The sequence below is a fragment of the Podarcis bocagei genome, assembly GCF_964188305.1.
Source record: "Podarcis bocagei genome assembly, chromosome: 16".
Classification (NCBI taxonomy): Eukaryota; Metazoa; Chordata; class Lepidosauria; order Squamata; family Lacertidae; genus Podarcis; species Podarcis bocagei.
This window is the reverse complement of record NC_138142.1, coordinates 32,206,408-32,233,158: the sequence shown is the minus strand read 5'-3', so window position 1 is coordinate 32,233,158 and position 26,751 is coordinate 32,206,408. Positions and strand designations below refer to the sequence as shown.

Genomic DNA, 26,751 nt, shown 5'->3' with positions numbered 1-26,751 from the left:
CTACAAATCATGGGAATCCAACCTCTGTTTAAAAACTTATGGAGCCACCTTTGTCAATGAAGAACCTCCTCAAGAGTTCTCACAAATTGATTAGTCTTCAGGAGCAAGTTGTTCAAATCAATATGTCACCCTGCACAGGAGGATCATAGAATTTGGAACCATATCATAGTGAGTGTGAGAAAGGGGGGGGGAGGGAGAGAGGATGAATTATTGGCCCAAGGCCACTGAGTCCGTTCATAACTGAGTGGGGATTCAAACCCTGGTCTCCCAGGTCCTAGCCCAACACTCTAACCACTACACCACACTGGTTCTAGGCTGCCTTTCAAGACATTGCCATCTCATAAGTTTTATAAGTCCATGCTCATATCAAATTCATTTTGAACAGCTGAAAAAAGAACGATTTAATTAAAACTAGCCATTTAAAACCAGCAGCGATACGTGCTGTTAGAAAAGGTCGGCTGAGCCCAGCGTTTAAATTACAAGCACCAGGGGAATAAATGGGTTTTAAACAGGCCTTGAAAACCATCAATAAGGCGATCAAATGTAAGACTGGGGGCCTTACAACATCTCCCTCTTTGCATCCGTGAAATGTTGCAAGGTGCAATACTAGGGCTCTCCAGCTCTCTGATCCTCTAGGGTTGCTGGATCAGGCCAAGAGCCCATCTAGTCCAGCATATCCTGTTCTCACAGTGGCCAAATCCTATCTATTTCTATTATTATTATTATTATTATTATTATTATTATTATTATTATTCCGACCTATACCCGCAGGTCTCAGGGGAGTTGACAAGATAAAATCACAATATAAAAACACAAAATACATAATATAAATGAAAACAAGAACAACCCCAAAATCCCCCCTCGCCAACATATTTTAAAAGGGTATTGGGTGTCAATGTTTAGCTGTGTGAAGACGTTCTTCCTTTTATCTGTCCAGAATCTCTCACCATTCAGGATTGGAATTTATTTTATTTTATATTTGACTTATATACTGCCCTTCATCAAAAGATCTGCAGGGCGTCTCACAAGATGAAAACACGAAATAAAAGCACAAATAAATAGTTAAAGCAGAAACGACAAAACAATAACCACCCCCCTTCCTACAAACACATATAAAAGGCTATAGAATATTGATTAGCCAAAGGCCTGGTTGAAAAGGAACATTTTTTGCCTGGTGCCTAAAGGTGTAAAATGAAGGCGCCAGGTGAACCTTCCTGGGGAGAGCATCCCACAAACGGAGCCACTGCAGAAAAGGCCCCGTTCTCATGTTGCCACCCTCCGGACCTCTTGTGGAGGAAGTACACAAAGAAGCGCCTTAAGTGGTGATCACAGAGTCTGGGATGGTTTATATGGGGAGAGGCAGTCCTTGAGGTATTGTGGTCTTGAGTCGTTTGAGGGGGGCCCCTGGATTCTAGTATTAAGAGAGATGGGGTGGGCGGGAGTCTCCCTGTCCGCTTCCTCCACGCTCCTGCACAATTTTATCCGCCTCTCATGTTCCTCCCTTTCTTGCCTTTTCTCTGAACTTGGAGGAAAAAAGCCCCAAATGTTGTAAGCTTTCCTACAACTCCCTTGATCCTTTCAGTCGCCCTTTCCTTGCGCAATGGCTTTCTTGCCTGCTGTGGGGCAGCGTGGTTCCAGCTGGTTCCAGTTCTAATTGTCCCAAAGGGCGGGTGGGACCCACATGCGAAACCCGCCGCGCAACAAAGTGTCCTGCCCTGGAGCTCAGCTGCCCGGCTCCTTCTCGGCCTCCTCCTCCACCCCACCAGCCTTCACATGCATACCCTGCCCTGTCTTCTCCCACCAACCCGAAACACCCTGCACACGCCCTTTTCTCCTGGAGCGAACCCACTTTGCTTTGAGCGGAGGAACCAGCCTCAGCTACTCTGCCTGTTTTGACAAATCTTGAGTCATACGCTCAAGAATCCTCCTGCAGGGTGTGGGTGTTCCTTTTCATCTCCCTTCCCTGCCCCCTGCCAATACCACATCACCCTGCCTGCCTGCCTGCAGATCTGGCAGTGTTTCACAGGTGGGGGCTGTCCTGCCTGTTGCAAAAACGGATTTCCCCACCCCGGGGTGAAGGGGCAGGATTCTGAAAGAGCCAAAACACAACCTTTGAAAACAGCATCAGCATACAACAGAAGTAGAATTCAGCCCTCCAGACCTTTCCATCAGGCCCTTGGGACGCCTGCATTGCAGGGGGTTGGCCCTTGGGATCCCTTCCAACTCTACAATTCTATGATTTCTCTCCCCATGGCACGCTCCTCGTTGGCCCTGCCTCACGCCCTCCTTGAGTGCTTTTGCCTGGTTGGAACATGTCCTTGAACTCTGATCATACTTCTTGCTTCTGAGTGCATGCAGAAGCGATCTTCCTTTACGAAGGGGAAATTTACATTGGTTGCTCCTCCCACGTTTTGCCTCTGGCCCCTCCCACCACTGGCATGTGCCCCCCCCCCCAGGAGGTTGCCCAGAAGGGAATGCTGCTCTCAGGCTGCAAAAAGGTTCCCCATGTACTGAAATCAGCTCTCCATGGGAGCACATCTTGAGGGCAACAGCTCCCCGGCAGAGGAATTAAGCCAATGGGAGCCAGGCAGTTGTAGTGACACCTGAGAGTAGGTAAAGGTAAAGGTAAAGGGACTCCTGACCATTAGGTCCAGTCGTAACTTACTCTGGGGTCGCGGCGCTCATCTCGCTTTATTGGCTGAGGGAGCCAGCGTACAGCTTCCGGGTCATGTGGCCAGCATGCCGCTTCTGACGAACCAGAGCAGCACACGGAAACGCCGTTTACCTTCCTGCTGGAGCGGTACCTATTTATCTACTTGCACTTTGACGTGCTTTCGAACTGCTAGGTTGGCAGGAGCAGGGACCGAGCAACAGGAGCTCACCCCGTCACGGGGATTCGAACCACCGACCTTCTGATTGGCAAGTCCTAGGCTCTGTGGTTTAACCCAAAACACCACCCACGTTGTTAGGAGGCCCCTATTCCCCGCAGAGAGCTACAGTTCCCAGAGTTTCCTGGGAAGGTGGAAGAGGATATAGCTCAAGCACTCTGAGAGTTGTAGCTTTGGCATCTGTTGATGGAGGAGAGGTCCATCGCTGGAAAAATCATGCAGCCGCCACACAGATCTAGGAACAAACACGGGAAGCTCCCTTCTGCCAAGTCAGCCCCTTGGTACATCTAGCTCTGAATTGTCTGCTCTGTCTGGCAGTGTCTCTCCAAGGATTGATTGATTGTGTTTCTATGCCGCTTTTCATTCAAATGGATCTCAAAGCAGCTTACAAACAATGCATAGCAATAACATAACAGAACATAATGTTAAAATAAAAAAATTCCTTCCAGTAGCACCTTAAAGACCAACTAAGTTAGTTCTTGGTATGAGCTTTCGTGTGCATGCAGTGTGCATGCACACGAAAGCTCATACTAAGAACTAACTTAGTTGGTCTTTAAGGTGCTACTGGAAGGAATTTTTTTATTTTGACTATGGCAGACCAACACGGCTACCTATCTGTAACTAGAACATAATGTTGTTGTTGTTGTTTAGTCGTTTAGTTGTGTCCGCCTCTTCATGACTCCCTGGACCAGAGCACGCCAGGCACTTCTGTCTTCCACTGCCTCCCACAGTTTTGTCAGACTCATGCTGGTAGCTTCGAGAACACTGTCCAACCATCTCGTCCTCTGTCGTCCCCTTCTCCTTGTGCCCTCCATCTTTCCCAACATCAGGGTCTTTTCCAGGGAGTCTTCTCTTCTCATGAGGTGGCCAAAGTCTTGGAGCCTCAGCTTCACGATCTGTCCTTCCAGTGAGCACTCAGGGCTGATTTCCTTAAGAATGGAGAGGTTTGATCTTCTTGCAGTCCATGGGACTCTCAAGAGTCTCCTCCAGCACCATAATTCAAAAGCATCAACTCTTCGGCGATCAGCCTTCTTGATGGTCTAGCTCTCACTTCCATACTTCACTACTGGGAAAACCATAGCTTTAACTATACGGACCTTTGTCGGCAAGGTGATGTCTCTGCTTTTTCAGATGCTTTTCTAGGTTTGTCATTGCTTTTCTCCCAAGTAGCAGGCGTCTTTTAATTTCGTGGCTGCTGTCACCATCTGCATAACAGAAGATCACAAATGCAGCACAAGCCATATAAAATAATGAACAAATCATCAACGAAACAATTACAATCTATGAAACACTATTAACGAAACAGTGTTTTGGGCAGGGAATCTCCCCCAGCTCTACATGGAGATGCCAGGGATTGGACATGGGGCCTTCTGCATGCTCTGCTGCTGAGTGACAACTCTTCCTCCAACTTCGTTTAGCAGAGAAACCAGGAGTCCTGATGGGGAGTGTCCCCGGCTGAAAGCCTGGAGAGCTGCTGCCTGCCAGTGTAGGTAAGCTGAGCCAGATGAACCAGTGGTCTGACCATAAGGCAGGCTGCCTGTGTGCCTAAACCAACATCCCCCCCTCTTCATCTCTTGGCAGGTTATTAGGAATTATCATAATTATGGGTTATTATTATTATTATTATGGGTAAAAAGTGTAGCAGATTGAGAGCATATGGGTAAAAACTGTAGGAGAGAGAAACAACAGTGACCTTATTGTGGGTGTCTGCTATAGATCCACCAAGCTAGACTGAAGATTTGGATGATGCCTTACTTACCAAACATTCAAAAAGGAGAGAAATAGTAATCATGGGGGACTTCAACTTCCCCGATATCTGTTGGGACTCAAACTCTGCTAAGAGTGTAAGGTCTGACAAATTCCTCCATCGCCTAGCTGACAATTTCATTTCCCAGAAGGTGGAAGAACCAACAAGGGGAACATCTATCTTGGACCTGGTCCTCACCAATAGGGAAGAACTGATTGATGAAATGGAAGTGCTCAGAAACTTGGGAGGAAGTGATCATGTTCTCCTAGGTTTTAAGATACAGAGGCAAGGGAAAACAGTGTAGTCAAACATGCACTCTGGATTTTAAAGAGGCCAATTTCGAAAAGCTGAGGGAGCTACTGGGTGTGATCCCCTGGTCAGAAGTACTCAGTGAGAAGGGAGTCCAAGAAGGATGGGAGTTTCTGAAAGGAGAAATATTGAAGGCCCTAATGCAGACAATACCAACCAGAAAGAAAAGTGGGAAGCATCTAAGGAAACCGGTGTGGCTCCATAAGGAGCTTACAGATGAGCTGAGAGTTAAGAAGGGCATGTATAAGAAATGGAAGAAAGGGGAAATCACATAGGAGGAATATACACGAGTAGCCAACAGTTGCAGGGGCAAAGTCAGGCTGGCTAAAGCTCAGAATGAGCTCAAGCTCGCAATAGAGGTTAAAAATAATAATAAAAGGTTTCTTCGGCTATGTCCAAAGTAAGAAGAAGAACAAGCGAGTGGTAGGTCCTCTGCATGGGAAACACGGAGAAATGCTATAGGGTGACAGAGAAAAGGCAGAACTACTCAACACCTATTTTGCGTCTGTCTTCACCCCAAAGGAAAGTGATGCCCAACCAGATTCTGAGAACAGAATAAATGATGTAAGGAGGGAGCCCAAGATAGGAGAAGAGGTAGTAAGGGAACACCTAGCTACTTTAAATGAATTCAAATCTCCAGGGCCTGATGAGCTGTATCCAAGGGTACTAAAGGAGCTTGTGGATGTAATTTCAGAGCCTTTGTCTATTATCTTTGAGAATTCTTGAAGAACACGTGAGGTCCCTACAGACTGGAGGTGGGCAAATGTTGTCCCCATCTTCAAAAAGGGGATAAAGGAAGACCCACCCAGGTTAACTACTGACCGGTGAGCTTGACATCAATACCAGGGAAGAACAGATAATTCAACAGTCGGTCTGTGAGTATTTAGAAAAGGATGCTGTGATTACTAAGACCCAGCATGGGTTTCTTAAAAATACGGTAACTCATGCCAGACCAATCTGATTCCTTCCTTCCTTCCTTCCTTCCTTCCTTCCTTCCTTCCTTCCTTCCTTCCTTCCTTTCTTTTGATGGAACTACAAACTTGGTGGATCAGGGAAATGCTGTGGACATAGTGTATCTTGATTTCAGCAAGGCTTTGATATTCTTGCGAGTAAACTAGTAAAACGTGGGTTGAACAAGGTAACTGTTAGGTGGATTTGTAGCTGGTTGACTGACTGAACCCAAAGAGTATTTATTAATAGTTCCTTGTCACCCTGGGAAAAAGTGACAAGTGGGATACTGCAGGGTTCAGTCCTGGGCCTGTTGTTGTTTAATGTCTTTATAAATGATTTGAATGAAGGAATTGAGGGGATGCTCATCAAATTTGCAGATGGTACCAAACTGGGAGGGATAGCTAATGCTGCAGAGCCAGTGTGGTGTAGTGGTTAAGAGCGGTGGACTCGTAATCTGGGGAACCGGGTTCGATTCCCCGCTCCTCCACATGCAGCTGCTGGGTGACCTTGGGCTAGTCACACTTCTCTGAAGTCTCTCAGCCCCACTCACCTCACAGAGTGTTTGTTGTGGGGGAGGAACGGAAAGAAGAATGTTAGCCGCTTTGAGACTCCTTCGGGTAGTGATAAAGCAGGATATCAAATCCAAACTCTTCTTCTTCTTCTGCAGAAGGCAGAATCAGAATTCAAAATGACCTTAACAGATTGGAGAACTGGGCGCAAGCTAACAAAATGAATTACAATAGGAACAAATGTAAGGTTCTGCACTTACACAGGAAGAACCAGGTGCACAAATATAGGACGGGAGACACCTGGCTTACCAGTAGTACATGTGAAAAGGATCTAGGGGTCTTGGTGGACCACAAGCTTGACATGGATCAATAGTGTGATGCAGCAGCAAAAAAAGCTAATGCTATTCTAGGCTGCCTCAACAGGCGTATAGTGTCCAGATCAAGGGAAGCAATACTACCATTCTATTCTGCCTTAGTCAGACCACAGTTGGAATACCGTGTCCAATTCTGGGCACCACAACTTAAGAAGGATGTTGACAAGCTGGAACGTGTGCAGAAGAGGGCAGCCAAGATGATCAAGGGTCTGGAAACTAAGCCTTAGGAGCGCTGGAAGGAGCTGGGTGTGTTTAGCCTGGAAAATGAGACTGAGAGGAGATATGATAGCCATCTTCCAATATATAATAAGGGCTGTCACATGGAGGAGGGAGCATGCTTGTTTTCTCCTTCTCTGGAGGGTAGGACTCGAACCCAGGGCTTCAAGTTGCAATAAATGAGATTCTGACTGACAGAGGAGCTGTTCAGCAGTGGAAGAGACTCCGATGAGAGGTGGTGGACTTTCCTTCCTTAGAGGTTTTTAAACAGAGGCTGGATGGCCGTCTGTCATGGATGCTTTAGCTGAGATTCGGTCATTGCAGGGGGCTGGACTAGAAGACCTTTGTTGTCCCTTCCAACTCTATGATTCTATGAAGCTTTGTAGTCCCAGCGCTCACCGCTAGATGCCACTTTCCTCTCAAACTGGGGTTTAGGGAACCTAGACACGCTTGGTTCAGTTTAGAGTTTCTTTCTAGCGGTGCTTGACAGATGCCACTCTTGCCTCCTAGTGGTAATGATATAACTCAGCAGTCCTGGTTGATTTATTAAAAAGAGAAAGGAAGGATTTGGCTCTGCCTAGAAGCCTCAGACTCTTGAAGGGGAGCTTGTGGCTAAATCAGGTGAGGGTAGCCAATGGGTCTCAATTCCTCAGTGGGTTAGGGACTTCCCCTGCGTGAAAAGACAGGGAAAAACTGGTCCTAAACCTCCACTGCCTTGCGGGATAGCTTAGGGAGAAGAAAAGACTAAGGAGTGGAGTCCCTAAGGTAGTTGGATGACATATAATAATAATAAATTTTTATTTATACCTCGCCCTTCCCTGTTCAAAAAACCGGGCTCAGGGCAGCTAGCAACAAATTTAAAACACTTAATTGTAAAAGCAACATAAAATACAGTATAAAACCATGAATAACAATAAAATTCAAAGTTCAGAAATCAATTAAGGGGAAATCCATCTAATAAGCATTAGATAGTCACCAGGGCTAGCTGGCTGAATTAGTCCTACTTGGGCCAGCGAGGAGGCCAGGGAAGAATTAGCTGTGGGGTCTCAGAGTGGGTAATCTTCATAAAAGGGGAGGGGGAGGGAAGAGAAGGGAAATAAAAGATCAGGCTGAATTCAAATTAAAGGCCAGGCGGAATAGCTCTGTCTTACAGGCCCGACGGAAGGAGGTTAAATCCTAAAGGGCCCTAGTCTCATGGGGCAGAGCATTCCACCAGGTCGGAGCCATCACTGAGAAGGCCCTGGTCCTGGTGGAGGATAGTCTGACTTCCTTAGGGCCCGGGACCTCTAAGCTATGGTTATTCATGGACCTTAAGGTCCTCTGCGGGGCAGACCAGGAGAGGCTCTTTTCAGCAATTCCTGCAACCAAACTGGTGCCAAACATATTGTTCTGCCTTCCTTTGGACCACATCAGTGAGGCTGAGAGGAGAGTTTGTCCTCTGGGCAGCCCAGGGCCTCCAGATACACTGCCCAGTCTTGTGTCCCAGGGAAGTCACTTCAGTGCTGCTAATGCAGAGGTTTGATTCACCCATGGAGGTGCACTCCATTGTCTTCCAAGGCAGACGGATGTCAACAACAACAATACAGTGGTACCTCGAGTTAAGTACTTAATTCATTCCAGAGATCCGTTCTTAACCTGAAACTGTTCTTAACCTGAAGCACCTCTTTAGCTAATGGGGCCTCTTGCTGCCACTACGCCGCCAGGGCACGATTTCTGTTCTCATCCTGAAGCAAAGTTCTTAACCTGAAGCACTATTTCTGGGTTAGCGGAGTCTGTAACCTGAAGCGTGTGTAACCTGAAGTGTATGTAACCTGAGGTACTACTGTAGTTTGTTTCTATTATCTGGAATTTTACAATGTTGCTTTTAAGCTGCCTTGAATCCCAACTTGGGAGGAAAGTGAGATACAAATACATTAAAATAATAATAAAATTGCTAGAATTTTGTTGCCTAAGCCTGCAAAAAAAGTGTGTCATTGTGAACCTGGAAAGCCCCAGTGGGCGGATGGTGATCTTGTCTGGGAAAACTGACCAGCCCTACAGCACATAGTTCCTGGACAGGTGCTGCTAGCCCAGAAGGTTGAGGGAGGTCACATGGCTCAGAGGACTTTCAACTTTACCCCTCAGCTTTCTTCCTAACCAGCTCATCCAGCCCAGGAGAGTCCCAGTGGTGCTCTCTGCTGGTGGTGGGGAGAACTGTAGCTCAGCGACAGAGAACAGGCTTTGCAAGCAGAAGCTCCCAGGTTTGATGCCTGGCCTCTCCAGCTAAGAAAGCAATCAGGGAACAGGTGATGGGACACATCTCTGCCAGGAGATGCCAGAGAGCTGTTCATAACTGGAAATAATGCAGGGCTCCTCTGGACGGACCTGCCTGTTGAGCACTCATCCTGATTCACTTGCACAAAGCTCATGCAGAGGTTAGTTTTTGATTGCCGCAACACCATATACAGTGGTACCTCGGGTTAAGTACTTAATTAGTTCCAGAGGTCTGTTCTTAACCTGAAACTGTTCTTAACCTGAAGCACCACTTTAGCTAATGGAGCCTCCTGCTGCCGCCGCGCCGCCGGAGCACAATTTCTGTTCTCATCCTGAAGCAAAGTTCTTAACCCGAGGTACTATTTCTGGGTTAGTGGAGTCTGTAACCTGAAGCGTATGTAACCTGAAGCGTATGTAACCTGAGGTACCACTGTACTTAAAGTACATGGGCTCCCCCCAATTTGTTTTTAGGAACTGCAGTTTGTTAAGGGTGCTAGGAATTGTAGCTCTGTAATAGATAAACTGTGGTTCCCATGATTATTTGCAGGAAGCCAAGTGCTTTAAATGTAAGGTATGGATGTGAACTATATCTTAATTGTTGGCAACAATGAGCAGCCATCATCCTAGAATCATCTTGATTTTTGTGTGTGTGGGTGTTTACATGTCTTCCCATAAATCAATTATTTCTTCTGCACTTTTCAGTGTATTTCCCCATCATTTTCCTAACCACAAAAAGTCATTTAAAAAAGAAGATGATTTGTTGCACTGGGGCGACAGAGTGCTTTAACCCCTTTTAATAGCACAAATCTAGATTTCCAGTGTGCTTGGGTCGGTGCCTGAACTGATTTAGCAAAGGACAGGAAAAACTACGCAGCTCCATGACTGTAAGAATTGCTGCCCAAGTTTGCTTTGGTTTCCTCCCTCTCTACCCCACCATCCTTTTGCCCTCAGTCACATCGCTGGCACCCCTGGCATCTCATCTGTGTCAGTCACTGGTGAATGAACTCTCCACTTAAGACTCCCTGAAGCTTGTTCTCCCGACACTCTAAAAGAGAAAAGAAAAGGGGGAGGGGCAGGGGGCAGGGGCGCTCGGCTTCTATGATAATTAAGCTGCTGACAGGAAAGTGAAGCAGAGGCCAAGCCTTGCTCAAGGCCTGGCAGCGGGACAGAAGGCCAAGCATAGGTTGGCATGGGGCACTTGTTCTGCCCGCTGCTAATGGCTTGGCCTGCTCCTATTAGCGCAGGAGCCAGCTCCCCAATCAATCTTTTCCAGCAGACGCAGAAGCATCACCAGTGATCAATACGGGCCTAGCAGCTGAGTGGCTGTTAGGTGTGCCCAGCACTGATCTTGCATGCGGCCCAGCCTATGGAAAATCCAGAGTATTGTTGGTACTCAAGCTGTGCTATCACATAAGCTCTGCTGGCTCAAAGCACAGGCCCATCGCATTCTGGATCGCCTACAGGTCAGGGAACATCCTCCAGGTCAGTGGAGGCTGGCACTCCCTAGGAGTGGTAGGGTGGAAGGCAGGGATGCTGACAGTAGGTGGCGCCAGAGCAAAAGACTGGTGGAGGTAGAGTCAATGATGGGCAGAGCCAGCTAAGTCTGATGTTGTCCCCATCAACACTGAGACTAAGGAGGAGGCTGACAGCCAGTGCCAGACGCTCGACTTGTCAAGTAAGGGAGGTAGGCAGGTGAAGAATGACTGAAGGCAGGCAGAGCTTGGTAGGGCAGTGCCACACCTCCCCTAAAGGACTAGCCTCCACTGCTGCCCATTGGCCATGCTGGGTGGGACCGATGGGAGCTGGAGGCTGACAACAACGGGAGTTTTCCCATCTCTGCAGCTGTTGGCTCAGAGGTACAGCTCGTAACTGCTAGAAACTGGACGTTCAGTGTATTGATCCCAGTCCTGTGGAACTCCCTCCCGATTGAGATTAAGCAGGCCCCCTACTCACTGAACTTCAAGCACATGGCAAATACAGTGGTACCTCGGGTTAAGTACTTAATTCGTTCTGGAGGTCGGTTCTTAACCTGAAACTGTTCTTAACCTGAAGCACCACTTTAGCTAATGGGCGCCTCCTGCTGCCGCCGCGCCATCGGAGCACGATTTCTGTTCTCATCCTGAAGCAAAATTCTTAACCCGAGGTACTATTTCTGAATTAGCCGAGTCTGTAACCTGAAGCGTCTGTAACCCGAGGTACCACTGTACTTTCTTATTCCAGCAGGCATTTTAAGGTAGTATTGGGGTTTAGCTTAAGGTTTAAGATGAGTTTTGTTCTCTGAATGGCATTTTTAAAAAAATGCTGCTGAGAAATGCTTATATTTTAGTAGTATGATAAATAAACAAATGCCTGCCTGAAAACTTCTGCAGGTGCAAAGCGTATTGGAAGAAGGATTGTGTCTAACTGCCCCAATACCATCGTGAGCACAAATCATCATGAATGCACAATAAAAAGGATGTCTGGAGAGGCTCCCAGAGAAAAGAGAGGCATCTGTGTTTTGTAGGTGAGTGACAGAGTCAAAAATTCATTCGTAAGGTATGTTTGCTACCAGAACCCTTGACAGGTTCTTTCTCACTCTCTTACGCCACTCCCTTTCAGTAAGAAAACTGCTCTTTCATGCAATTTACTAGCAAACCATCTCGCCTTTCTTGAGAAACAGTGGAGTCCATGTGTGGGGGGCGTATGCCTAGATCAAGTGGGATCAATATCCAAGCCATTTTAAATTGGTTGGACATGGATAGGTAGATTTTTAATCTATATATATTGTGTGTGGTGTTTCCCCCCAAAGTAATTGCCCAGCAATTTCCCCATTGCCCCAAACAGCTGAAGCTCCTGACTCAAAGCAAAAGAAAAAGGTGATTCGAAACTTTGCCCTACGTTCCAATAATCTGGAAGGTGAAAAGGAGCCACCTCAACACCAGCGAGGCTTAAGATGCAGCGGGAGAGGCCGGGAAGAGGTGTGTCTGGGCAGGGTGCACAGTCCAGACCTCTTTGCGAGGCTCCGGGGCCCTTCTCGATCAATGCTGGCTCTGTGGAGCGAAAGCATGTGGCAGGAAGGGGGTGGAGGATGTGTGGGAAGGATTGGGGGGGTGTTGGAGGGTGGGAGACAGCTTGTCTCTGAGTGGCTCTCCCAGTTTCCTGAGGCGATGGAGGGAGAGAGCACTGAGCAACTCCTGGCTGTTTTCAGCTGCTTCTAGCCCAGCAGAAAGGACTGAGGCGAGAGAGATGGAGACGAAGGCGCACAAATACGACGACGGCGCAGAGAAGGTGGCCTGGTTCGCCCGCTGCATGTGACTACAGCCAGCTTTGCACCAGCCCTTGGGCTCCTGCAAGACTTCCCAAGTCTTTGTGGGCTTGTCGGAAGAACTTCAGACGCTCCCCAGCCCCCTTCAAGAAGAGGACCAAGACTTACTGTTTCATCATCAGGCTGCGACCGACCCCACCGGGACAGGCGGCTGGCTTTCTGCGTTGTCCAGAAGAACTGGCAGACTTCAGGCGGGCTAGGTTGCCAGCCTAGAGCAGCCGTTTGTCGCCCCCTCTTATTTTGGCTTTTGTGGAACCTGGCACCCCCCAAACATGCTTTTCCTGGTGCTTCTGGCCATGCCATTGGTGACGGGCCCCAGTGGCACAGCCATGGCACTCTCTACCTGCCAGACCTTGGACTTGGAGGTAGCCCGGGCACGGAGGGTCCAGGCCGTGCGAGGCCAAATCCTCAGCAAGCTGCAGCTGGCAACACCTCCCGAGGAAGAGGAAGGGGTGCCCGAACAACCGCCCCCCGAGGTGATGCTGCTGTACAACAGCACGCGGGAGCTGACGCGGGAGCGGGTGGCCTGCGGCGGACGGAGCGCCAGCAGCAGCAGCGAGGAAGAGGAGTACTACGCCAAGGAAGTGCGGCGGGTGGACATGCTGCCCGCCGGGCACGCTGACAGTAAGGGGCGTGAAAAAGGGGTGGGAGATGGCTGAGCCTTGGAGCGGCCAACATGGCCCTGGGTCAAGCTCAGAATGTGGGGAGGATGAATCCATTAGGATGGCAAGAGCAACCATGACTGTTGGGAGGGTGAGTCATGATACGTACGCTCCCAGTACGTTTCCGAGCACAATTCAAAGTGTTGGTGTTGACCTTTAAAGCCCTAAATGGCCTCGGCCCAGTATACCTGAAGGAGCGTCTCCACCCCCATTGTTCTGCCCGGACGCTGAGGCCCAGTGCCGAGAGTCTTCTGGCGGTTCCCTCATTGCGAGAAGCAAAGCTACAGGGAACCAGGCAGAGGGCCTTCTTGGTAGTGGCGCCCGCCCTGTGGAACGCCCTCCCATCAGATGTCAAACAGATAAACAACTACCTGACATTTAGAAGACATCTAAAGGCAGCCCTGTTCAGGGAAGTTTTTAATGTGTGACATCTTAATTTATTTTTTGTCTTTGTGGAAGCCGCCCAGAGTGGCTGGGGAAACCCAGCCAGATGGGTGGGGTACAAATAAATTATTATTATTATTTATTATTATTATTATTATTATTATTATTATTATTATTATTATTATACCTAAATGGAGCCTCCATGTCCAGAGGCAGTTTACCAGAAGCTACTCCTCTTACGCCCTCCTTGTGGTATCTGGCTGGCCACAGAGAGGAAATAAGGGCTAGGTGGGCCATTGGTGCAATCACAGGAATGTAGGAAACCGTCTTTTTATACTGAGTCAGAACTTTGGTCCATGTAGCTCAGGACTGTCTGCACTGACTGGCAGCGGCTCTCCAGGGTTTCAGGCAGGGGAACATTCGCAGCCCTGCCTGGAGATGCCATAGATTGAACCTGGGACCTTCTGCATGCAAAGCAGATGCTCTCCCACTGAGCCCCGGCCATTCCCCCCACAGGACTCTTAGAGGCTCTTGGAAGGCAATGAGGAAAAATGCTAAGGACCCACCCACAGGTGCCTATTCTCTACTTAGGGACCGCATTTGTTTGTGTGAATGGGCTGTGGCTGATGGACTATCGATGGTTTCATATCACCGGTTAGTCACATTAGGCCATTGCCCTGTGCACGGTTATCATAAGACAGCGAGGTAGTTCAGATAATGCAGAGGGTTGTTTGCCGACATTTAATCCAGTGGTTCAAAAATGTTTTTCCTCTGGGCCACACTTTCAGAGTAAAAACTTGCTTGTGCCACACCAAATGTTTTATCTTTAAGAAATATGTTGGAGAACAAAAATAACTAACAGACTCAATTTGAGTGGCATGACTCAAATTGTTTCGTTTTTTGCGCGTATATTTCAATAACCCCAAAGTCAGTGGTACATATGTTGTAAAGTTGTCGTGATCTGTCATGGAACAACCCCGTTGAAGTGGTTACTCAGACGTCATTGCTGCTTGCGGAGGATCCCATGACAGTTCAAGTTTCAGGGCCCCCAAAGTGTAGGTCTGCCACTGTCTGCCAGGGATTCTTTCGTTGCAGTTCCTGCACCACAGAGGCTTGGACTTGGGATCCTTCTATGAGCCTATGAAAATAGGTTAAAAGAGCAGTGGTCATTTTCTTACCTTCTTCCTCTGATGATACTGTCAACTTCTTTGTTCTCCTCCCTCTCTGCAGACTCCATCGCTAGCACCCAAGCCAGCCCCTTCTTTCGCCTTCTGCGTTTTGACGTCTCGGGCGCTGAGCGCAACCTCAGCAGCCTCATTCAGGCCGAGCTGCGCATTTACAGGGTCCCAAACCCCCGAGCGAGTGTGGTGGAGCAACGCGTGGAGTTGTATCAGGTCAGAGCCCCCAAGTGCCTGAGAGAGGGACAAATCCATTGTGGAAAGTTTCTTTGGGGGTTCTCATTTTCTCAGTCTTCAGTACAGTTCTTCGCATTGCAATTTTGTGAATACCTCTCTAGCAGACACCGTTTTCGTATGCAGTTTTGACTAGTGCACACATTTTTAATTGCAATTACTCGTAACAGAAGGCATTTTTGTATGCTAGGTTTTTTCCATTGATGTATGCATTTGCATTCCCCCTAAAATATACATCCCCCCCCCTGCACTTTTGGTTGGATAAAGAACTACACTGCAAAATTCAAACGTGCAAATTTCAAAGGATCAGTGTGTTACAATTCGTGTACTGGTTTGAGAAGCACAAATCTGGTCGTTTCTCCATAAAATGCCAACAAAATGGTTGCTTCCTCTGCTTTTAAATTTTATAAGCTGTCTTGGGGACAGTATGAAGAAAAGCAGGGTGTAACATTTTAATGAAACAAAATTAAAAACCTCCCCAGGTGATACGGGCAAGAGAGCCTTCAGGACCAACCCAGCGTTATGTGGAAAGTCGAACGTTTCACCCAACTGATAGGGCTGAGTGGGTGTCCTTTGATGTCACAGATACCGTCAGCCAGTGGCTGGATAAAAGAGGTGAGAGCCCCTCTCTTCCTAAACCTATTTGTATGGAGGGAAGATTCTTCACTTGGAAAGTATTCAGAGTTGTATCTAACCTCAGTCCCACACAGAGCAGACCCCACTGAAATTAATGAACTTGGGGACATTATTTTCAATAGGTCTCCTCCCAGCAGGACTTACTTGGATACAACCCATTATTATTATTATTATTATTATTATTATTATTATTATTATTATTATTATTATTTTGAGGGAGTGGGAAGGTTACCATCTGCCTGGCATTTTCCCAGCCCGCCCCCATTTCCCCAACATCTGTTAGTGGTCAACTGCAGCCTTCATTGTTCTGCCCGGACACTGAGGTCCAGCGCCGAGGGCCTTCTGGCGGTTCCCTCACTGCGAGAAGCCAAGTTACAGGGTACCAGGCAGAGGGCCTTCTCGGTAGTGGCACCCGCCCTGTGGAACGCCCTCCCACCAGATGTCAAAGAGAATAACAACTACCAAACCTTTAGAAGACATCTGAAGGCAGCCCTGTTTAGGGAAGCTTTTAATGTTTAATAGGTTATTGTATTTTAGTGTTCTGTTGGAAGCCGCCCAGAGTGGCTGGGGAAACCCAGCCAGATGGGCAGGGTATAAATAATAAATTATTATTATTATTATTATTATTATTATTATTATTATTATTATTATTATTATTATTATTATTATTATTATTATTATTATTTCTGGCCTTTCTTCACTCCTACCCAAGCCGTCATCACACCAACCTGCTGCAACAGAGGAGGAGATGCCTCTACCACGTCTAGGCACACCCTCTCCTTTTCCAACTCATCTCAGCTGAGAAGCGTCCTGTTCCTTTAGCAGCCTTGAACCATCTCCCCACCTCTATATAAGCCCTGCCATTGTTTGTGCTGGTTGGGGCTGATAGAAACTGGAGTTGGAGGGCCAAAGGTTCCCCATCTCTAGCCAGTGGAGGTTGGTCATTTAGGGAACATGGGGCATTGCCATGGGAGCAGCCAGGATTTTTGGGGGGACGTCGAGGACTTTTGTTAGGAAGGGCAGAACCAATGTGATTGGTCAGTTGGTTAAGTATTTCTATTGTTTTACTTGCTCTGGGGAGAGGCAGCTGCCCCCCCCCCCGCTCCCCCTTGGCTATGCCCATGGGCACTGCCCCACCAGCATTGGCCTGCCCCTCAGTCAGTCCTCACCTGCCTACCTTCTTATTTGCAACCAGCTTCCTCCTCCTTAGCCTCAGTGTTGCCCTTTGTGGAGCTCAGCAGGGAGGAGGAAGATGGGACAATGAGTTGGCCCTGCCGATCATTGACTCTGGCGCCACCTACTGCCGGGTTCCCGGCTTTTTAGCCTACCAGTCCCAATGGGCATCAGCCACCACTGTCTCTGGCATATAGGATTGCCATCTCATATGGGGGTGTGTGTGTGCTGGCCTTGAACCTATGCCTTCTAACATCAGCCAGGCACAGAGAAAACCTTTCCTGGAATCAAGATGAAGGGATGGGGAAAAGCATCCCTGGCTCAGTTTCTACAGTGTGGGCCAGACTGCTGTTAAAAGGCACACAGAAGTGGCAAGGTCAACATAATTGCTTCTGCGCTTTATGACGGCGAGATCCAAATTCTCCATTTTAATTCTTCTCCTCTCTGCATCTTCTTCCCCAGAGAGAAACCTGGGCTTCAAGTTGGGAGTGCATTGCCCCTGTTGCACTTATGTCCCTGCTGGAAACACGATTAACCCCAACCACAGTGAGGAGCTGGAGGCTCGGTTTGCAGGTATGGACATAGGCAGAGACTTCGGGGTGGGGTGGGGATTTCAGCACCACCCTCTCTCCACCCCTGGATTTGTGAGTCACGCAGCTACTTTCTATACACACGCAGGCCTGGATGATGATCTTATCAAGGAAGCCTGGAAAGGGCGGGCAAGGCCCCCAGATCTCAGCGGCAAAGCTCCGCACCTGATCCTCACTCTGCTGCCCCCCCACCGGTTGGAGTCCCCACCCAAGGGACGGCGTCGGAGGTCAGCCAACACTCCCAGCTGTGCCAGGTGAGGAAGCAAAGCTCTTCAGAGATATCAACATTGTGTTGGGCCCTTAAACATCCTAACAGTTGGGGGTGTGTTTTGTGGTTTGGGAGACCAGAAGTGCCACTGGTCTCAATGAACCGTGGACAACTCTATCAATTCATTGTTAATACAGCTTGGATTTCTCCCAATATACATACAGGCTCTTTTTTTGCAAAGCATTTCCCCCCTAAAACAAGGTATTTTTGCATATTATGTTCACGAATATATACAGTTTAATGCACATTCCCCCCGGTAGATGCATTTTTTTGGTATACAGTATATTGTCTGGCTGGAGCATTGCACCATGAAATTCAGAGATGTTCCAGTTTTGAAGGATAACTGTGTTATGGTTCACATACAGTGGTACCTCAGGTTACATATGCTTCAGGTTACATACGCTTCAGGTTACAGACTCCGCTAACCCAGAAATAGTGCTTCAGGTTAAGAACTTTGCTTCAGGATGAGAACAGAAATCGTGCTCTGGCGGTGCGGCAGCAGCAGGAGGCCCCATTAGCTAAAGTGGTGCTTCAGGTTAAGAACAGTTTCAGGTTAAGTATGGACCTCCAGAACGAATTAAGTACTTAACCCGAGGTACCACTGCATTGTTTCAAAAAGTGCAAATTAGGAAGTATTAAAATGCAGAACCTCATCTTAAGTCTCTGCATTGCTTCTGCAAACCATCCTGTACTGCTCTCCTCCTTGGAGGGGCAACTTGTTCCTCATCACCATCTCAATGATCATTAGCTGTGATTCCTGCATCGCAGGGGGTTGGACTAGATAACCCTTGGGGATCCCTTCCAACTCCACAAACCTATGATTCTCTCTCATCCTAATACCCTGAGCTTTCCCAGCCTGCTGCTATGTTCAGGTGCCATTCAATCACATACCAGCACATTCTGGCTGTGCAATTAAAGCTGACCTAGAGCTCTTGCACAACAAACCCACCTCCCCCGCCACCAATTCAACTTTTTACTATGTGGGAAATGATGGGAAAGTGTACATACTGGAAAGGGCGGAACTCACACATGCTTGGTGCAATGTCGCCTAACTTCCTTGCAAACAAATCAGAATGAATGCTCAATAAATAGCATTCTTCCCCACAAACTTTGTGCAAACAAATCAGGATGGAATGCTCAATAAACTGGCCATCTGGAAGCGCCCCTTGTTTCAAGGAGTTCCGCAGACTGCTGGGGAAGGGAGGGGGAGGAGGAAGGTATTGGTTGAATGACCTTAGTGATTGATCGATGGTGCACAGTCCGTATACCCTTTTACATTTTGTTGGTTTTTCCTTATGCAGCCTATCTCCACTCTTCAATGAGAGTGATCATGCTGGGTATAACAGCCCATCCAGTGCTTTTTAAGGGATCATCTGGATTTCAGAAACTGAGCACAGTGATCATCCCATCTCCTGTCAGTCCCCATTTTCTGGCAAACAGAATGATCCCAGCTGTGAACACAGAGACTGTATTTCTTCTTGAAGTGACTCAGTGGCAGGAAAAAAAACCCCTTTAGTGGTTACTCTTGATCTTCTTGTGGCCCTTCCCTCCTTCAGCAAACACCCATCTAGCCCTAAAAGGCAACCTAAGAGAAAATAAAATTTAAAATATATTTATATACATACATAAAATGAAATCCAACAACACCTCTTTTCACCTGTTTCAACGCCTTTTCATTAAACGCCAGACAGGGGTTTGCCTCCAACTAAGTCGTACCTGGAGTAGGGAATGGGTGCACCTGTCAGTTTCACTTCCTCTCAGCTTCTCATTTTTCCAATTTTAAGTTTGGTTCTCTCACAATTCCACATCAGTTCATGGTTTTTTTCCCTCTTGTAACATGCACATTTGTAATATACACATTTTTGCAAAGCAATGTCCCTGATATAATGCCTTTCTGTATGTTGTTGCATTGACTATTATATGCATTTATATGCACACTTTATCTACATTGCAAAAGTTGGAGAAGTGACACTTTCAACGGATGGCTCTGTTTCATAGAACCATAGTATCAACACAGAGTTGGAAGGGACCCTGGGGGTCATCTAGTCCAACCCCCTGCAATGCAGGAATCTTTTGCAGCCCAGAGTGGCTGGGGCAACCCAGTCAGATGGGCAGGATAAAATAATACAAATTCAGAATACAAATTCAGAGTCCCATGGCTTGCAAATTGCTTTGAAAAGTGTAAGTTTGCCTTTAAACTCTTCCCCATCCGTAACTCAAAGTAGACCCTTTGAAACTGACAATTTAGTAATGTTCCTTGATTTTAAGCAAGTCTGCTCTGCGTTAAGACTGAACTGCATAAAATCCACAGTCAACACTTATATGTTTTAAAATTTTCTACCCCACATTTCTAACAAAAGCAAAGCACCTCTAAGGATACGCAGAGTGCCCTCTCCTCTATAATTGAGTAGATACAACCCTATCCCAAAGGGGGACAAGGGAGAAGGTTCTCCTATCAATACAGCCGGAGGGAGGGTTGTCGTTGTCCTCAACCCACAGAGGCTGAACACTTCATTGTTCTGCAAGGGCGGTTTTTGATAAAGATGCAATCTTTGGGCACTGTATTTGCTGCTTCTTTTGGGTTTCTGGTGCTGCCTACTTCCTCCCACCCCCATGACCGAGCCACTGTTGCATCCTGTGTCCATGAGTTCCATTGGTTTACACTGGGATATCTTTTCCAGCCGAAGGGCCCAATGCCAGCAGTGGGCGGGGCCAGAGGCAAAAGATAGGCGGGGCAACGGATGTAAATTTTGCCTGTGTACAGTAGGTAACTTTCCACACACACCCGCCCATGCAAGCACATCCCTTTTCAGGCAAGCAAAAGGGGTGTTATCGGAGTTCACAGACACATTCTAGCTAGGCAAAAATATTTTGGGCGTGAAGATGGGCCAGGGAGGGGTGTGGCTTGGAGGGAGTTATGAGGGCCAGACAGCGAAGTGCCCCCACTCCTGGTTTACTTGGTATGTGGACCCCATCTTTTTGATTCCTTCTCTCCACTCGCACTCAGCCCCCAATTAATATTTTAATGTTTCAATATTTTAATGTTGTATTTTAATCTTGTTTTTAAGTTGTATTCATTCAACTTGTTTTTATTATTAATTGTTAGCCGCCCTGAGCCCGGCCTTGGCTGGGGAGGGCGGGGTATAAATAAAATTATTGTTATTATTATTATTAATTCCCCATCTTGCTCCAGGAGTACAGACCAGGGCTGTTGCCTGCGCACCCTGTACATTGATTTCCGCAAGGATCTGAAGTGGAAGTGGATCCACCAGCCCAAAGGCTACAAGGCAAATTTCTGCGCAGGGAGCTGCCGTTACGTATGGAGCATGGACACGCAGTACAACATGGTGAGAGGGGCACACAAGCGGGCAGGTGGTGGATGTCTCTCCCTGAACCCCCAGCCTGCAGCCAAACCCCAAATCTATTATTCTACCCCTGGGATCTCCAATTCCACCATCCTTTGTGCCAACATAGAACCTCATGGAGCGGGAGAAAGAATACTTGTTCTTAATTCAACGGGTGATAGTCAACTAATTTTTACTCAGAGTAGGCCCCTGGACTAACCTAAGTTAGCCATGTTGTAAATCAAGCCTTCTTTGGGAGAAGCTGGCAACTCTCCCGGGCTCCCGTCTTGGTCTACGGTGACCTCCCTGTCTACAATTCCCGCAGGATCCAGGCTAGGTCTCAATAGGCGACACCTCCCAGCGTGGGAGATGCACACCCCCTCCCTCCTGCTCCCCGGCAGGGAAAGGAGATAGACAGAAATGTCTATTTCACATGCTTTTATTTTGACTTTCCAGCACTACAGAAAACATGTCCGTTTACTTCAAACTCCTTCCAGCAAGTGACAGATACTTCCTGTGCATATGCAAGAGGAAGGTCTCAAATTACATTCTGAGCAAATTGCCCTGTGAACTGACTGTCCCACTGTTTCCCACAGTCAGTCCCACCATTCCCATCATGTGATGTTTTCAAGCTATCAGTTTGCAGCTGCGTTGCTTCTATATCGTAACAAGCCATAGTTATTAATTTTAATGGATCTATCCTGAGTTACAATATTTTGTTTATTTTATTTTATTCAGATTTATATGCCACCCTTAAGCATACAATTTCAGGGAAGTTCACAGAATAAAATACAGGATAAAAACAAGTACAGTCGTACCTTGGAAGCTGAACAAAATCCGTTCCGGAAGTCCGTTCGACTTCCAAAATGTTCAGAAACCAAAGCGTGGCTTCTGATTGGCCGCAGGAAGCTCCTGCAGCCAACCAGAAGCTATGGAAGCCACATACCAGACATTTGGGTTCCGAAAATCGTTCGAAAACCGGAACACTCACTTCCAAGCTTCGATCGTTCGGGAGCCAAGGCGTTTGGGATCCAAGGTACAACTGTAACTAATTAAAACAAAACAATAACCACGTTTTAAAAGGCTGCATAATATTAATCAGCCCAAGGCCTGGTTGTTTTTGCCTGGTGCCTAAAAATATGTAAGCAAGGCACCAGGCAAACCTCTCTGGGGAGAGCATTCAATGAACAGGGAGCCACTACAGAGAAGGCCCATTCTTATGTTGTCACTCTCTGGACCTCATGTGGAGGCGGTACACAAAATAGGGCTTCAGATGATGAACGCAGAGTCTGGGACAGTCTATATGGGGAGAGGTGGTCCTTTAGGTATTATGGTCCCGAGCCATTTAAGACTTTATAGGTTCAAAATCAGCATTTTGAATTGGGCCCAGAAGCTAATTGGCAGCCAGTGAAGTTGGGCCAGAAGCTCAATGGAGACCTGCAAGAAAATATGCTCCTATTCCAGGATACTCCATTCCATTCCATCCCTACCCTCCTCACAGTTTACTTTTCCAATCATGGGCCCTTTCAGACTGTCTCTATTTTTGGGTGGGATGTAGTCACATACCGGATGTCACACTCCAGGGAGCCCTTGTTTCTGAAATACTAGCTTCTCACCAAAGTACCTCACTAGCACAGACAGGGTTGCTGGTGCAGTCTAGCCCAAACAAAGCAAGGTCAAACACAGGGACTCCAGAAGGTCAAGCCAGGATCTAAAAGTCAGGTCAAGAAACAGTCCAAGGGCAATATCACAGGGTAGTCCACAAGGTACAGCACAGCAAGGAGGAATAAGCAGAGTCAGGAGTGAGGAACCAGAGAACTGTGTTGTTTCCAACAACTGGAAGGTTCAAGAAGGAAGCCTTATAATACCATCTGGTCTCCTAAACCACATTCTAACCACACCTGCTGGCAGTGAAGGAGTGTAGGGATCGTTTACTCATGAGTAGAAACATAGAATCTTAGAATTGTTGAGTTGGAAGGGACCCCAAGGGTCATCTAGTTCAACCCCCTGTGATGCAGGGATCCCTTACTCACAAGTAGCCTGCTGACTCTGGGTCCATAGACCATTGCTCTTCGGCTTAGATCTGAAGTTTCTGGCATTGGCACTCTTAAGGACCAGACTCCATCTCCTCCTCTGACCTTTCACCTCCTCTGACCTCTGACCTTTCCAGAGGTTCTTCCCCAGAGGACCCCTCTAGGGGATCCTTGGCACAGGACTCAGGGGGCCCTGCCTGCTTCTCAAGGTCCATGGCCTGTGGGGTGTCTGATCTGGTTTGGCCTCTGAGGACTCTACGCCTGGCACCCGGTCAGGGCTAGGCATGATATTGGCAAGAATTCAGGTTGTGCAGTTATCGTTGACTGGAAGCAACAAACCTACTTCCCCAAAAAGATTGGACTTTTTGCGACAAGGGAAGTGCATTAGAAAGTGTGGGACAAACACTGTTATCCAACCTCCTTGTGAATAAATCAGAGTCAATGCTCAATAAATAGCTGATATCATCTCCAAGCAAATGAGGATGAATGTTCAATAACAGGTCATCTGGAAGCGCCATGATACTCAACATTCCAGGTCTGTTGAGCATGCTTGGGCTATTTCTTTTTGGGGGGTGGCAGTACCACATTTGCTTTTTTATTCTTTTTTGTACTTTTGAGCTTCTTAAGGTTCCCCTGAGTATATTACTACTTGTTTCTGGCTTCTTAATTGTCCCTTTTGGGCCCAGTCCTGCTGCCACTCATCATTTCAGTTTAGTTAGACAGAGAGCTATAACACATGGTGGCCCTATATAATGTCATGTGCTAGATAAGGGGTGGGGAACCTGTAGATAGTGACATGGGAAAAATTTGATGTAGGTTGCCACATTAATCAAATTTGCACTTTCTGAAAAAGATGAGAACTGTGCTTCTCCTAATTTTGTGATTCAGATCTCTATCCAATGTTTACAAAAATGCCCACAAAATGAATATATTAGTGAAAATAACAAACAAAAATGTTATTAGAGGAAATTGTTTGCAAAATTTGCACACTAATCAATTGCATGCAAAATAGCACACAAAAATGTGTTTATTAGGAGAAATTGGCACTAAGATCCTGATGAGTTTTTCCATCACCCTCTCTGACCATTGGCCCTGCTGACTGGGAATGATGGGAGTTGGAGTCCAACAACACTTGGAGGGCCATTTGATTTTTCCAAACCTATGTTCAGTTCCCCACATTTTCCACATCAGTTTGCAAATTCTTTTTTGCGAAAGAAATCCTCACGAAAATTCACCTGCAATTCGGTTTCAATTTCTCTGAAAACACACAACTTTGCATGCTCTTTCCCCTTAAAATATAATGCATTCCTGTACTGTATGTTAGTTTTAGTAATATATGCTTTTGTTTAAAAAAATGCACACTCCCCTGCCAATGTACACATTGCTTGGCTGGGGAACCGCACTGAGTTTTGGTTGGCATGTTGTTGTTTTTTAAAAGAAGTGTGAATTTGGTAGATTTGCCTTTAAATGTAAACTGAATCCAGTTTGCCCCAATCCAATCACTAGACAGGAGTTCAAGGCATCTGGGCAGCAAGGAAGAAAGCATGTCATCCTTAAAGTGGTTCTGGGTTAGGGAAAGAACTAGAGAAGAAGGCATGTAACTTAACGGCTTCTCTCTTCGATCCCAATATCACGCAGGTGCTCCCCTTATACAACAAGCTGAACCCCGAGGCCTCGGCTGCCCCATGCTGTGTCCCCCATGAACTGGAACCCTTGACTATCCTCTACTACGTTGGCCGCTTGCCCAAAGTACAGCAACTCAGCAACATGGTTGTGAAATCCTGCCGCTGCCGCTGAGTGTGTGTGTGAGGGGGGCAGGAACTGGTTTCATGGATGGTGGGAACTGGGCTAACTGGAGTAAAGAGACATCCCTTCTCATCCCTATCAGTCTGTCTGTCCCAAGGCTACTGGGAAAAGGATTCTCAACCTGACATTATTCCATCCCCACCCACCCCGCCAGTACAAGGCTCCAGCATTTTTCTTAAACCCCAAGCTCTCAGGGAAGAGTCACCTTCTCCTTCTGTGGCTCCACTCATCAGCAAAAGACTCTTCCCTCTTTCCCAGTTCAGTTCACAAATCAGTTTGGTTCACAGATAAGTGCCTTGCCCTTGCTTTTCTCCCAGATACTTTGAAAGGGATTGGTGGGGTCTCTCTCCTGTGGGTGTCTCTCCATGCAAACTCAGCACTTAATTTTTTCAAAAGAAAAATATGTGATTGAAGCTGGTCCGGATATCTAGCATCCTAGCCTCCCTGAGGGTGATTACTTGGTGGTATAAGCTTGGCTCTCAGTGCATGCTCAGAGGCACTCTCCCCTTTAGGATTCTTTGACATATTCCAAGTGTGCAGGCCTCGTGCAAACTTTTGGATGATCAACTTGGCTCAGGTCAAGCCTGAGATCCATCTAACCTGGAATCTACCAAAGCTAGTCTTCAGTTTTCTTGGGAGGAAATCCCCCAAGTACTTGGATGCTAGCCACACACACACACACACACACACTCACTCAAAACCAAGCGCCTGCTGAAGGCTTGGCTCAGTGGTAATGAGTGCAAACACAGGGCAGAGAGGCATGCAGAGAGGCAGGTTGACAGACAAAGGATCTCTTGATCAGGAAAGAGGAATATAGAGCGGTAGGATAAACAAGGCTGTGTGCTTAAGTGTTGTATGAAGGGGGGGAAGGAGGGAGAGATAGGAAGGGAGGCAGACAGAGCGGGCTGGTGGGGGTGCTCAGCTCGGCTGCAGGTAAATATTTGAGAGCAGAGCTTCGTGGTTTCGGAGCTGTGTGTAAACACAACACAGATGGAAACGCAGAGCCCTCCTAGCATCTCCCTGCCCTAATGTTGAAAGTACTTCTTCACACCATGACAGCGCATAGTTTAAAACTATGGCATTTGCTCCCAGAAGAAGTAGTGATGGCCACCAACTTGGATAGCGTTAAATTCAGAGAGGGTAATAAGACTATCAGTGGATACCGACCACGATGGCTATGTTCTCCTTCTACGTTTGGAAGTTGGATGCCTCTGAATCCCCATTGCCAGGAACCTGAAGTGGGGAGAGCTGCCATCTTGCTTGTGGGCTTCCCATCAGCACACCTGCACTAGATCTGCCTTGAAGTGATCCAGCAGAACTGCACAAGACCACAAGTGGTAGTACTGAACTGAGAAGGTAGCACGCTCAGAGATCCCAACGTTTTTCCCCAACCTCAGTTTTTGCAAAAACTCAGCCTAAGGAAGATTATAGAAACAGGGAAGGAGTTTTTGGAAATGGAGTTTTTCTTGCCCTAAATAACTTTTCTGCCCCCATTATCTGCCCACACCCTCAGTGGTCAGTTGGCTTTCCATAGCTACTAAGCACACTTAGTCCTTGCTGAGCTGTTTGGGAGAGTGTTCCCTGCCCCCACACTTTCAGGTTTTCTGTCCCTTTAGATTGTTTGTACTCTGAGAAATTTTGGGGTCCCCCCAAGCCTGTTGCTCCTGCTCCCTTCCCTTATGTGGGGGTGGAGCTGTTTTGGCTACCTAAGCACCATTCCCTGCCGGAACATTGGAAATAGAAGGATTGGTGATAAATAGAACACTATCCATACATAGGCCCGAAAGCGTCAAAGTGTTGGGTTTTTCATCTTTTTAAGGGTCCAATTTGTCCAAAGCAGCAATAATTAATCTTGTTGGGCTAATGAATTAAAATTATTGTGGGAAACAGCA

The 26,751-nt window shown here is 47.2% G+C and overlaps 1 protein-coding gene across 1 annotated transcript; it reads left to right on the top strand.

Annotated features, from left to right (window-relative positions):
- Nucleotides 1-12,368: 12,368 nt before the first annotated feature.
- On the top strand, nucleotides 12,369-26,751 carry LOC308574985 (transforming growth factor beta-2 proprotein-like). The gene is made up of 7 exons (XM_081173356.1): nucleotides 12,369-13,175; nucleotides 14,828-14,991; nucleotides 15,492-15,624; nucleotides 17,281-17,391; nucleotides 17,497-17,662; nucleotides 20,870-21,023; nucleotides 24,692-26,751. Exons 1-7 carry the CDS (start codon nucleotides 12,824-12,826, stop codon nucleotides 24,848-24,850), a joined length of 1,239 nt encoding a protein of 412 aa, XP_081029482.1. The 5' UTR covers nucleotides 12,369-12,823; the 3' UTR covers nucleotides 24,851-26,751.